Source organism: Sciurus vulgaris (genome assembly GCF_902686455.1).
Source record: "Sciurus vulgaris genome assembly, chromosome: X".
In the NCBI taxonomy this organism is placed as follows: domain Eukaryota; kingdom Metazoa; phylum Chordata; class Mammalia; order Rodentia; family Sciuridae; genus Sciurus; species Sciurus vulgaris.
The window spans coordinates 41,368,537-41,383,155 of NC_136471.1; the positions used below are offsets into that span (position 1 = coordinate 41,368,537).

A 14,619-nucleotide genomic window follows, 5' to 3' on the forward strand; every position below is an offset into this window, starting at 1 on the left:
CCTTACCCAGCAGAAAGTTACTCACCTAAGGCAAGAGACTGGCTATTTCAAAGAGCTATTTGAAGCAGCAAATGGGGTATTTTTTCCCCTACCTAACACTTTAATGACTTAAGTAAATCAGAAAGCCATTTACACCACTCTCAATTATCCAAGGATCTGCCAAGCTCTTTACACTTCCTCTTCCCTTCCTCTGGCTTGTGGCTATTTCACTGCTCACGAATTGCTCCAAAATGGGGGCCAGGGAAGGGCAAAAGAGATGAAATTAATTCAGTCGATTCAGCTTCTCATTAGCAACTCTAATAAAAGGTTTGATAACTGAGATGGTCACAATTCATGGATAAAATGACAGTTTCAGGACTCTAGATAATTTCATTAAGTAAACTTGCCTTTAGAGAAACAAGATTTGCTTGCAATCTATACTTTAATAGATTTGATGCTTGCTATTTTTAAGAGTCAGGACTTGTCTTAAGGTGATATTTTTCTCATTTTAACTTTCATTTTAAGAAAAAAGTCATAACCAAATTATATTGTTTTACGCTGTGTGCATGTACCAATATGTAACAACAATCCCACAATTATGTACAACTATAATGCATCCATAAAATTGTGGAGAAAAAACCTCATGAAAACAAGAACAATGTCCTTCAATGTAAAGCAACACATTCTCAGGGGAGCAGCTGGATCATAATACAAAGGCATTTCAGGGAAAAGATGCTATCTGGCCCCCAGCATGTTCTCAAGAGCAAATTTAGGAAGGCAAAAACTTCCAAGGAAACAAGCCTTGGCCATATGATTTTGTGGTATGTTCTCTTCTTTTGCTTTTTTAATATATTTTTTATTGGTACATTATAATTATATACAATGGCTGGAATCATTGTTACATATTTATGTATATGCACACAATGTAATATAATTTGGCCAATATCATTCCCCAATATTTCCCCTTTTCCTCCCTCCTCCCTCCTATGGTTCCTTTCCTCTACTCTACTGATCTCCCTTTAATCTTCATGAACCTGCCACCACCTTTCTTTTCCTTTTTCCAGAAGAAAACTTCCCTCTGGTGGGTACTACAACTATTCCCACTCTACAGAAAAGCAAACAGACTCAAAGGCTATTACTTGCCCAAGAACATACAGCTATGAACGAGGAGGCCCATCCCTACCCAGCCTGTGTGCTTAACTGCTAAAGCCCTTCTTTCAATCACTGTAGCAGACTGTACCCTTCACATTTATTATGCACAGGAAACTCAGGTCTGTAATCTGGGGGTGGGGTGTTAGACTTCATTTTTTCTGTTCTTCTATGTCTTTACATCTTACAAGACAGAAAAACCAAATAAAGGAAAACAAGTCTCTTAACCTGCATGCCTTGTCTCTAGAGTAACAGTGGCTCTTACCTCATTACTTTTACATAAGTATCAGGCACTGTTGTTGAGTCCTTTCTATGGATCGATCAGTTCACCCTTATAGCAATTCAAGGATGCAGTTCTATTGTCATGTCCATTTTTTCAGAAAGGCACCTTAGGTTCACAGAGGTTACAGGATCTCAGCATTCCAGATTCCATGCTATTTTTTTTTGGTCCTGGGGATTGAATCATGGGAGCTGTACTACTGAGCTACATCGACACTTTCAATTGGCTATAAAGGATTTGTCAGGGCTTGACAAAAGCCACATCTCCACATACAAAATTTCCCTGTTTCGGCGAGCCCTCACACATTTTTCTTCCTTGGAGAAGTCCAGAGACAAAGTAATATAAGTCCCAGGTGTTCACAGCACATCACCATTTGTTATCAAATAGACAAAACAGACTGAAGAGAAATGGTAATAGAGCCAAAAACAATTTTCTCTTACTTGAAGACCACGATAGCTCCCGGACTTGGAGGACAGGCCAGGAGGAAGATCTGTAATGGAAGAATAAAGAATGGTTAGCAAGAGAAATGCTAGACACAGTGAGATGGTATCACTTTAATAACATACAAAAAATAATCAAAGTTCTAACACATACAAAAAATGTAATATAAAAATTTAAAAAATTAAAATGGTACAAGTTTTATGTTTTGATGTATTAATTTAAAAAATAAATTTTAAAGAATTTAAAAGGCAAGCAGGTGTTTTTCCAAAGTTCATGTTTGTGTTTACACACACATGCATGTGTGTGTGCACGACTGTGAGACAGAAAGAGACAGAGAATATGTGTGTGAGAAAGTGACAAGACTCAATTCTTCAATGCTTTAACTTCAATATGACACAAGTAGTCAGTCTTAGAAGCTTTTAACCCAGGGCATGTAAAAATAGATTCTGAGCATGAAACACAAACACACATACCATCTGGTTTGCCTCCCCTGGGGGAAGGTGGGTTTATCAATACCCACCACAGCCAAATTTAGCAAATAAAAATACAGGACACCAAGTTAAATTTGAATTCCTGATAAACAATGAATAATGTTTTAGTAAAAGATGGTCTTAAATAGTAAATGGAACATACTTATACTAAAACATTGCTCACTGTTTATAGAATTCAGATTTAACTGGGTATCCTGTATTTTATGTGGCAACCCTATCAAAATGCCACCCCCAGGTTCCAAACCTCCCTTTGATTTGATTCTCTTGTTTATAAGCATGCGTAGGTGATTTTTACTCTTCCATTCTTCTCTCAGGTCAAACCAAACTAAAAGAATCTTGTCCTTCTAAGAGACCAATCAGTTCCCTGCTACTTGGAGTGACCTAAGCCTGGATTACAAACTTTGAAAACCCACAGCCCTTTGACTTTCATCTATGTGGCACTTACTCAAATGTTTCAGGAAGAGACAAAAAAAAAAAAAAAAAAAAAAAACCTGCTGCAAAACTTGCTGTTAAGCATACAAATTCCTGGATTCTCCTATTAAGTATTCTGATTGCACACTTCTGGAACCTCAGGAATCTGCATATTTAACAAAAGTTCCAGGAGCTCAACCCTTCCTAGAAGCTCTATTTGCCACATGTTTGATCTTGGACTGAACTATGACAGGTAAAGATCATTCTGCAGAACAAAGGGACAGACAAAAGAATGAAACTCCTATTTGTGAAGTTTCTTTTCTTATAGGGATTCAAAGATGTTTAGGAATCATTGATATATGTCCCCATCCTGTTGAGAGCTGTGATGAATATATATTATTTGCATTATGAACTTGTTGGGTTTGTCATGTGTATGTTTTTAACATTTGGTTCTCTCAGAGTCTACATTTAGAAGAAAAGGGTTCTATACAGAAAATCATTAAGGAAACACACCTGTTTGGCAGCTTGAATGCCTGCCAAGAGGAAGAGAAAGAAGAATAGAAGAGAAAGGGTCTTAAAAAGAACAGGACCCAGAGTCCATCACCTGCACAATACCTCATCAAAGAACCCCTCCAAGGAAAAAGCCATCAAGAGAGAATGTGCCTTTCCCCCTGTGGATCAATTTGATTAAAAGTACAAAGCCAAGGATAATTACAGGTCTACAATCCTTTAATGGCACTCTCCAAATCCAAAAAGCTCTCAAAATGAAAATTTGGAGTTTTTTTTTTTTTTTTTCAAAGCAAATGTGGTAGCAAAATATGACTTGGAGGTGAGGCTATTTACACATATTTATTGCACCTGTGCTGAATATTCACATATTTTCCATAAAAATAATAATTTGATTGTGGGATGCTGTCCCAGACCCCCTGCAAATATATGTAAAATATTCTAACATGCATAGTACTGACTTTGTAAAATTTAAAGGATTCTGATTTCTGAAATACATCCATCCCTTCTAGTTTGGGATAAGGATTGTAGACTTGGAATTTTATTTATCCAAACATTACCTTATCCCCACTCCCCAGCCCACCCCTTAGGAGCAGTCCAAGAAAGAAATAAAGTGGTATTCTTTACCCCTCCAGCAGTAAAGTTACTCACCTTAGGCAAAGGACCAAGTTGAAGGCTGCACATAGTTACCCAGCATCAGGCCCATCAAAGGCTATATTCTGAAGCTATAGTATACAGAGGAGAGAGGGGCCCCAGCCATCTTGGAAAGGTCCTTAGTATGTCTGGAATTTCTAAAAAGCCAAGTCAGTAGCCTTTCTGAGCTTCTGGAATACCCCAGATACTTCTAAGATGCTCAATTGAGAAGTAAAAATGCGACACTGGGCCTCACAGTTAAGTCTTACTTTTCTATACCCACAGGCGAGACGGGATAAATAGATTCTTGGGGACCAATTTCTCTGTATCTCCAGTTGGTTGGTTCTCATTTTCCCTATGCCAGATGTCCAGGAACCTACTAAAGGGAATGAGCCTCCAGTTCCAACCTAGTTGGTTGTCCTATTATCCTCCATCAGTCACAGAGCTAACTTCTTTAGAGGCAACTAATCCAGTCTTGTTTCTAAATGAGGTTTCCAATAGTTATTTTCGTGTGACCAAGTCAGTCTAATCCGCACTTTGGCCTTTCTCATCTTGCCTATTTATTCCCATCACCAAGATGGAGAGTACAATCTTTAAATCACACACAGAAGAGTGGATCTGAAAAAGAACCCCCAAATCATCACATTCCATTTTCAGTAATCTTAATACCTCCTCTAGCAACTTCAGAGATTTGTGGCATTGAATCTCTCTGCTCTCTCATGCCGGGGTCACATATGTAATCTCCATTAGCCAATGGAGCCTTGTGAAAATAACATTTTCATTTAGAAGCCCAAGTACCTCAGCTCTTGCCTGACTATTCCTTCCTTCTTTCTTGGGGAGTTTCTAATCACCTCCCAAATTTTGCTACATGTGTTTTAGACTAGAAGACAGAAATCTAAACTATTCCTTGAGATACAATAATGTAGGAAGAGAGGACACTTTTAAGTGCAAACAAGGAAGACAAGCATGCATCTGAGACTATCCCAGTTCCAACTTGCTACTCTAGATTCAAGCTAAAATCTGTCCAGCTGAGCCCATGAATTAAAGGGCACGCACAGGTAGACTACAGAGAACTGCCACTTTCTCATTGCCTGGTAGGTAGGCAAGACTGTGTTTTAAACCCCATTTTACAAATGAAGAAACTGAGGGAGAGTTCTGACAAGCCTTCTAAAGATTCCCCACGTTCCCTAACTTCATGTTGAATGCACTTTCCACCTCACACCTGACAGACTAGGCTGCAGTTTATATTCTTTAGACTCTAGCCCTGCCCCTTGACCACATGGGGCCCAGGAACTCATCCCAATGGCCTCATGCCTATGCCACCAAACAGATCCTAAGATTCACTCTCTACACTATAAGACACCCCCAAACACAAACCTAACAAGACAGCAAATGCTTATGTAGATGAGTTTCAGAGTCCAGCATTCTGCAAAGGCAGGCTCATTATCATACCAACCTGACTCATACCCAGGTCTTGTGGGTGCTTGCAATTCTTGAAACTGAGGTCTTTTGGGCTGACTTTCCCCAGGAAAATCCACAGGTTTCACTCAATACCATACCCTCTTATCTTCTCCAGGAAAGGATTGTCCCCAGTCATATCAGTTCACTGCCATCCTCCTTCACTTTCCCATCCGCTTCTACACTACCCCAACACTAGACAGAACATACCACAATTTTCATAGCATGTAAATATGAAAGCTTTTGTTCAGAGGAAGAAGTGCTGGTACTAGGAGAAATGTAATTGGGAAGAGGGCCCAGTAACACAGATCATCCTCAACATGGGGTTATCCAGGTTAAGCAGTGAAGGGGCAAGAAAGAACTAAATGAAAAGGAAATAAAGTAACATCTACAGAAAAATAGCATTTGGCCTGGCCCACAACCTCCTCAGGCTTAGTCCTTTCAGCACCAGTACTTCTACTCTGCCTCCTGTGTGGGCACCCAGTTATCTGAGTGTTCCTAAGAACGAGTGCATATGATCATTACCCACCAAAAGAAAAATCAACTCCCTGGGCTGCCCAAAGTCTGTCCCAAGGCTTTTTCCCCTAATGTTCAGATGTCTGGGCCCTTAGCGTCTCTCTCAGGACCACTACGATAATCTCTTCACTGGTCTCCCACCTCCAGGCACACTGCTGCAAGAAGGATCTGTCTAAAATGTGGCTCCAATCTGTCGTTTTAAATCCTTCCATGGCTCACCAATACCGACAGAAAAAGGTCATGATCCTGTGTGCAGCAGACAAGGCCTTCTTCACTCCAGGCTCTACCTATTTTCCCAGCATGGCAATCTTATGCATTATGCCAAACTGCATCCTGAATGTACTTCATGGTGACCAACATGCTTCTATGACCTCATTTCTGATAGCTTCATTTTAAGATCCCTTCATTCTAAGATCCCTTCAAATACCAAAATGCAAGTATAGTCAAGTCCATTATACAACATGAAATAGTATTTACCTTTCACCTAAGCTCATCCTCCTGCAAATCTAAATTCTTCCTAGATTATTTATAATACCTAACATAATATAAAAGCTACATGAATAGTTGTTAAACTATATAGTTTAGGGAAAAATGACAAGAAAAATACCTATACATGTTAAATACAGACACAATTATATTCTCTGTATATTTTCACTCAGCAGTGAAATCCCTAGATGTTGAATCCCTAGATGTGGAACCCAAGGACATAGCTGTATATCATTTTAAGGCCTTTGGCCCTGTCATGCTAAACTGCACACTAGAAAAGTATCCTGAATTGATACTCCCTCCAGGAACAAATGAGAATATGTTTTCTACTGGAATCTGGCCAACAGGTAATATCAGTTGTTAATTATTACTTTTCAGGGCAAAACACACACACACACACACACACACACACATTCACACACAGTTTATTGTTTTAATTTGCATGTCTCAGATTACCAGAAATATTAACATGCTTTTTACAGTGTTATTGGCCAGGCATATTTCTTCTTTTGGGACATGACCATCTGTGCACTTTGTCTATGATTCAACTGGTATGTTCATTGTTTACTGAGTTGTAAGAGTTATTTATATACTAATAACATTTAATACAGACATGACATTTACTGCAAACATTATTCCCAAGTTGTCACTGTCACAGCTCTGCTTGTGTTTATCTTTATGTACAGAAGCCTTTTTGTCTTTATGTAATCAGATGTATTTGTCATTTCCTTTTCATTTGGCTTATGTCTTTGATATAACATTTTGAAAATTTTACAACCCCAGAATTAGAGTCACCTATTGTTTTCCTAATTTTAATTTTAAAATTTAAATCTCCAACATCAAGAAACTATACCATTGTTAATTCTGTTCATGATTTCACAATGGCCTTCCCATCTTTCCATCTAATGGCTAATTCTTATTTACCTATTGAATGCAAAATGAAGCATCACTTTCTCCAAGAAATGTTCCCTATACTCCATGGTTAATCACTGGTCTTCAGTACAACTGGTACCTCCCTTAGTTTACTTCTTTCTGAGAATTTACCATTTTTGTCAGTATAAGGAACTTACAAAGAAGCTTTCCTTAAGGATTTAGATTAAAGGAAGCAAAGAATCCCTTCTTCCACAGTAGATTGTAACCTACTTGAATTACACCTAAAGAAGGAAAGGAGTTAGCCAACCACAGTGGTATTCAATAAGGAGATCCTCAAAGACATATGTGGTAATGTCCACACCCAGGCTCATAAATATCAAGTTTTCTGGCTTCACTATCAAGTTTACCTCTGTTAAGAGGAGGAAGTAGGACAGGCAGTATTGCTAAGTGTTTATGAGCACAGGCTTTAGAATCAAGACAGACAGGGATTCATGTGCTGACTCTGCCATTCACTAGCACTGTGGCCTTGGGCAAGAGATGGGAGGAATTTTCATCTATAAAGTAGGGGTAAAAATAGGACCTATGTCTCACAGGTTTGGGAGAGGATCAATTGTGATAAGACAAGCAAAGTATTTGGCACAATGCCTAGCACATGCCTAGCCCTTAATACATAGGAGCTATAATTATTCTCATTTGAACAGAAAGTCCAACCCTACTGTGAGCTACATGGGCAACAGCTGATACTAAACTTGCAATTCATTTAAATTCACTTGTTCTAATTCTATGCTTGCATAAAAACATTCTGATATATGACTCAGCTTCTCTTGTCCAGCTGCCTACAGAGAGAATGCTACACCACTTAGGCTCAGTTTCCTCATCTGTCAAATACAGATTGCAATAGTACTATCTCATAGAGCAAATGTGAGAAGTGAATGCTTGAACTACTTGGTTTGGTGCATAGTACAACGTAAGGATGAAGTATTAGAGCCAGGTGTAGTGGCCCACGCCTGTAATCCCAGTGGCTCAGGAGACTGAGGCAGGAGGATTGGGAGTTCAAAGCCAGCCTCAGCAATTTAGCAAGGCCCTAAGCAACTCAGGGAGACCTTGTCTCTAATAAAATAGAAAAAAGGGCTGGGGATATGGCTGAGTGGTCGAGTGCCCCTGGGTTCAATCTCTGGTACCAAAAAATAATGAGTAGGAGCTACTGATAGCCTCGTCCTTACCGGATACCCTTTCTCTTCTCCTCTCACTGAAAATTCCATCCAAGCCCTTGACGAGTTCTATATTTTCCATAAGACCTTCTCCAATAACTCCAGAAAACAACTCTTTTTTTCTCCAACAGCCCAAAGAACTCACTGGGTTTTCAGATTTCATTTAATTTGGGACACTAGATGACTCACTGTTGTTACACATGATGTTATAGCTGCATTCAGTGTTATAGTAAGTTCAGAGCTAGGACCTAATTCCCAATTTTCCCTCCTGGCAAATCTTAAATTGCCATTGTTGAACTATTGAACAAAGTCCAAAGCCCTTTACAGGGCAATTGAGGCCCTCCACAATGTGGCCTCCATATGCCCCACCAGTTTCATCTCTCACAATGTCCTGGTTTTCTCACTTGAACCTCAATTTCCACATTTGTGCACTAAAAAGAATAATAGTGCTTAGCTGAAGTATCAAGCCCTCAACTGTTGATTCTATGCAGGTATGAACTGTTTTCTAGACATTTCCAAGTGGGTGTCACATAGGACTTTAGATCTGGCATGCCTAAATCTGAACTTGTCATCTTATTTCCCTAACATCTTCCCTATCTATTGCTCCTCAAAATGGGAGAGGAGAGGCAGCTCCTCCACAGAGTAGAACTCCAACTGAGAAGGGTAAAAGGAACAAGGAAAACAAAGTCACCAAAAGGCAAACACTGCAGAAATAACTGTTGCAGGCAAGAACTGCTGACAGATGCTGTAATTAGTGATGAAAGTATTATCAATTTTGTATGTAACATACTTGCTAATTAGAAGGGGAAAAACAGTAATTTTGCAGTGGTGTTTAAAACCTGAGATACTTCCCTAAGTAAGTGACTGGGTTTAGCATCACAGGAATAAGACATGTCATCATGTACTCCATGATATGATACCTAGAGAACAGTACGCCATTTCCATGACAATTTTTTTTTTTTTTTTTTTTTTTTTGCGGTGCTGGGGATCGAACCCAGGGCCTTGCTCAGGCTGGGCAAGCACTCTACCAACTGAGCTATTTCCCCAGCCCTCCATGATAATTTTGAACAAACTGTATAATCTCAATCTATTCATGAATAAAATATCACACAAGCCAAAACTAAGGACATTCCACAAAGAAACTGACCAGAACTCTTCAAAATTGTAAAAGTCACAAAAAACAGAGAGTAAGGAACTGTCATGGGTTAGATGACACTAAGAGAAAAATTTAATGAAACATGGACGCCTAGACTGCATGCTGGAAAAGAAAAAGGACTTTAGTGGAAACACCGCTGGATGTGAATAGAGTCTGTAGTTTATTCAATGGTACTACACCAACATTAACGGTGTTGACAACTGTACTATTATTAAAAAAGATGTTAACGTTGGGGAAGCTAGTTGGAAGATATACAAGAACTCTCTGAACTATCTTTACAACTCTGTCAATCAAAATCATTTTAACAAAACAAAATTTAAAAATGTATTATCAGTCAATCAATGATCTATCTTCAATACTTAGAGCTATCTTTGATACCTCCCGTCTTTTTCAACCTCCCACATGTAGTCAGCGTCTGTCCTATCATCTTGCCACTTCAGTTTATCTCCAATCTGTCTTCACTGTGTTTTCCTAATTCCATCCCTATCATTTTCTGAAACTACTGCAGCAGTTTCCTATGTGACCTCCAGGTCTTCAACATCTCTCTCCTCCTCTAGTCTAGTTCATATATTATTGCCAGGTTCCTAGTCTTAAAATAGCACCCTGATCATGTTATGCTCATTCTTAAAATGTTCAGGTGACAGATTTATTGCAGTACTTATCAGAATCTCAGTGACTGTAGAAAGTGACAAGATGATCTGAAAATTTACATGGAAATGCAAAGAATCTCAAATAGCTGAAAAGAACCTGAAAATAAGACCATTACCTGTTCTCAAAATTTATCACAGATCAACAGTAATACAGTGCAGTACTAGCATAAGGACAGGCATACAGACTAATGAAATAGAATTGAAAGTCCAGGGCTGGGGCTGTAGCTCAGTGGCAGAGCACTTGCCTAGCATATGTGAGGCACTGGGTTCCATGCTCAGCACCACGTAGAAATAAATGAATAAAAGTATTGTGTCATCTACGAATTAAAGAAAGTCCAGAAATAAAGCCTTATAACTGATTATCAACAAGGGTGCAACACCATTCAATGATTGAAAGAAATACTCTGTTCAACAAATGGTGCTAGTTATTCTTATCCATATGCAAAAGAATGAAGCTGGATCCCTAATTAACAACCACAGACAAGTTAATTCCAAATCAATCGAAGATACAAATGTAAGAGCAAAAACTATAAAACTTATGAACACAGGCATAAATCTTCCTGACCTCAGATTCAACAGTGGAGTCTATGATATGACATCAAAAGCACAAGCAGGAAAAGCAAGCATGAAGTCAACTTCATCAAAATTAAAATATTTTGTGCCTCGAAGGACACTATTAGGAATAAAAAGATGACCCAAAGGATGGGAGAAATAATTTTACAAATCATGCATCTGATAATGATCTGGTGTCCAGAATAAATAACTAGCTCTTAAAGCTCAACCATAAAAAGACAAATAACCCAACTAAAAAGGGTGCTAAGGATTTGGATAGATATTTTCCAAAGAAAATAGACAAATGACCAATACAGACATGAAAAGATATTCAATATCATTAGTCATCAGGGACATGGCAATCAAATCCACACTTCACACCCACTAGCATGGCTAAAATTAAAGGGACAATTATAAGTGTTCACGAGGGCGTGGAGAAACTGGAACCCTCTCACACTGTCAGTGGGGATGTAAAATGGTGTTGCCACTTTAGAAAAAGGCTGGCAGTTCCCGACAGGTTAAACATAGTTATCATATGACCCAAACATTCCATTTCTATATCCATGAGACATGAAAGCCTACATTCACCCAAAAACTCATACATAGATGTTCATAGCACATTATTCTTAATAGCTGCAAGGAAGAAACAACCCAAACACTCATCAACAAGCAAATAAAGACACAAAATATGCTATAAATCCACACAGAATATTTTTTGACTGCTAAGAAGAGTGAAGTACTGATCCATACTATATGGGTGACCCTTAAAAACATTATAGTAGGAAAAAAAACAGAAAGCACTCAAAAAAGATCTCATAGGACTCCATTTCTACGAAATGTACAAAGGTCAAATCTATTGAGTTTGTACAAAGTAGATTAACCATTGCTTAGGGCTGGGGGTGGAGGAAGGAGAGGTAGTGAGAGTGATAGCTAAATGATAACACAGGTTCTTTCCAGGGTTATGAAAACGTTCTAAAAATGTCTATGATGATGGCTGTACATACCTATGAATATATTAAGAACCATTCAATCCTATACTTGGAAGAAAATATTCAAATTCCTTGATTTGGTATTCAGGTCACCCCTTCATCCTTCATCATCATTTGGGGATCAATAATGCTCACTACTCCCTCTGACCTGCCTTTCTATCAAGCCAAGATCAATTCTTCACCATTACCCATATACCCTATATAGTTTCCTACCTTTGCCTTTGCTCCATTTTTTCCCCCTAGGGCTCTCTCCACCCAATTTGTTTTCAAATGTTTATATCCTGCTTCTCTTACAAGGCCCAGTTCTAATGTTTCCTCCTTTGCAAACCCTTCTCTGTTCTTCAACCCTTACACAGTAGGTTCTCAAAACATTGCTTACTGGAAGAATAAAGGTAAGTAGTTTCTCCCATACAACAGCTGCCTCTGCCAGAGGATAATCCTTCCAATGCATAATTTTACTTCTTTCTTCTTTTCTTGATTCACAGCATTTCACTGCTTCATCCCCCTTACGAAGTCCCTGAAAACAGTTCCAAACTGCCACTCTCTACTTCTCCCAAAACACTGTCCTTGATGAAGAAATCAAATTATGTTATGACAGGACTGCCGAGTACAGCTGTGTAGGTTGTGCACTGCACAACCCTAGTGGCGCCATTCAATTATAGTCTATGTGAATGGCACCCTCTCCTAGGGTTGTGCAGTGTATAACCGTTCGTGGCAGCCCTGCTTGGAAACACCTAGAATTTTTGAAACAAAGGCAAAAAAAAAAAAAAAAAAGGAAAAAAAAAAAAAAAAACAATCAGACAACCACTATTAACTATACTGTTGTTGAGAAATAGGCAATTTCCAAGTCTTACCAAGAATATGTAAAAGAAACTCAAGAGCACTCAATTTTTTGCAAGGAATTTGAAAAAATGGGGAACATCAGCAGGGTGCAGGGGCGCACACCTATAGTCCCATCTACTCGAGAGGCTGAGGCAAAAAGATCACTTGAGCCCAGGAGTTCAAGATCAGTCCAGGAAATAGAATGAGACTCTGTCCCAAAAAGAAAAAAAGAAAGCAGGAACATTCAAGAGAAACAGTGTTATTGATGTGCCTCTATTTAAGGAGAGAGAAAAGGCCATACACTCCGGTTATACTACAAAGGTGTATGGACAAGCAAAAAGGGACAGTTCTCCCTGGCCTACCAATCCCTAAATGGACTCTCATGAGACCCTTCAACTCCATTAGAGTCTGACTTTAGATTATCCAACAAAACCTGCTGAAGTGGCTTCAGGAATCTTGATATCAGAAATGGCTAACAGACATAAGTGTTACTGTTTCTATATAGGTCTCACTCTCATTATCCATTTATTAATTGGAATTGAGCTTTATCAAAATGTCTTCTATAAAGCTGGGGAGAGTGACTCAGCCCATTAGAAATCAACATCCCCTGGTAAGCAGATAAAAACCTGGCTTTGAGCCTGTGAAACAAATTGCAGAGTTAGACCCATGCCAACTCCACCACAGCTCAGATGCCCTCGAGCTCAGCCAGAGCAGCCAACTTGCTCCCTTCTCCCTAGCACTTCCAACATACCAGCAGTAACATGGGACTCTCCAAAACGGAGAGCCACCAAGGACTGGACAACAGGACAGACGTTAGGTTCGTTTCTTCCTTTTGTCGGCACTCCAGTTCAGCTCAGCCTCCAGTTTCATATTTGCTCTTTCAAACATATCTCACTCCACTTCTTGAACCCCTGTAGACATCCCTTGTACAACCCACCCAAACCTACGCTTCCTTTTCTGAACTGCATTGGTACTTGTTGGTACTATAGGGTACAGCTGCCCCACCCCCTTATCTGAAAGGAACATATTCCAAGACCCTCAGTGGAGGTCTAAAAGTGTGAATAGTGCCAACTCCTATATACAGAATGATTTTTCCTATACAGATATATATACATACCTATGATAAAGATTAATTTATAAATTTGGCCCAGAAAGAGATCAAGGACAATAACTAATAACAAAATAGAACATTTACAGTAAGATTATAATAAAAGTTATGTGAATGTGATCCTCCCTAACACACACACAATACTGTTGCATTTGAGCCGACAACTGAGATGGCTACTAAATAACTAACGGGTAACAGCATATAAGGTGTAGATATGCTGGAGAAGGCAAAGATTTGTGTCCTAGGCAGGACAGAGCAAGACAACATACAATTTCATCATGCTACTCAGAATGGTGCACAATTTCATATTTATGCATTATTTATTTCTGGAATTTTCCATTAAATATTTTTGGACCACACAGTTGACTGATAACAAACTGTGGGAAGGAAAGTGTGGATAAAGAGGACTATCGTAATTTTTTCTTTTTTTATTAGTGCATATTAATTATACAGACTAATGGGTTTCACTGTGGCACGTTTGTACATGCACATAACATATTTTGGTCATTTCCACTCCCCTATTACCCACCCCTGTTGATTACTCTGACTCTTCCAAATAATAACAATAATAGGGGCTGCAACCTTTTCTTGGGGGTGGGGGGAACCAGAGATTGAACCCAGGTGCTTAATCACTGAACCATATCCCCAGTCATTTTTTTTTTTTTTTTTTTTTTTTTTGAGATGAGGTCTTGCTAAGTTGCTCAGAGCCCTATAAGTGGCTGAGGCTGGCTATGAACTTGTGATCCTCTAACCTCAGCCTCCTGAGTTGCTGGAATCACAGGCATGTGCCATGGGGTCCAGCAGCAACTTTTCTTTACTGGGTACTTACTGTGGGCCCAGCACTGTAGTGAGCATCTTACATGTATTCTTTCATGTATTCCCCATACAAATTATATTATATAAGTGA

The 14,619-nt window shown here is 39.0% G+C and overlaps 1 protein-coding gene across 7 annotated transcripts in view; it reads right to left on the reverse strand.

Moving 5' to 3' along the window:
* TMEM164 (transmembrane protein 164) overlaps nt 1-14,619 on the reverse strand; it is a 164,567-nt gene that overhangs the window by 97,610 nt on the left and 52,338 nt on the right. For 5 of the 7 annotated variants that reach the window (XM_079124870.1, XM_079124869.1, XM_079124865.1 and 2 more), the window contains one exon: nt 1,849-1,898. The exons of 1 other annotated variant lie outside the window; for it this stretch is intronic. Coding sequence is in view for 5 of the 6 variants with exons in the window: in XM_079124869.1 (XP_078980995.1) it covers nt 1,849-1,898 (50 nt within the window). In the remaining variant the exon portion in view is untranslated. Of the gene's footprint in view, nt 1-1,848; nt 1,899-3,909; nt 12,422-14,619 lie in introns of those variants that run through there. One more of the 7 variants, XM_079124868.1, reaches the window with a different exon arrangement.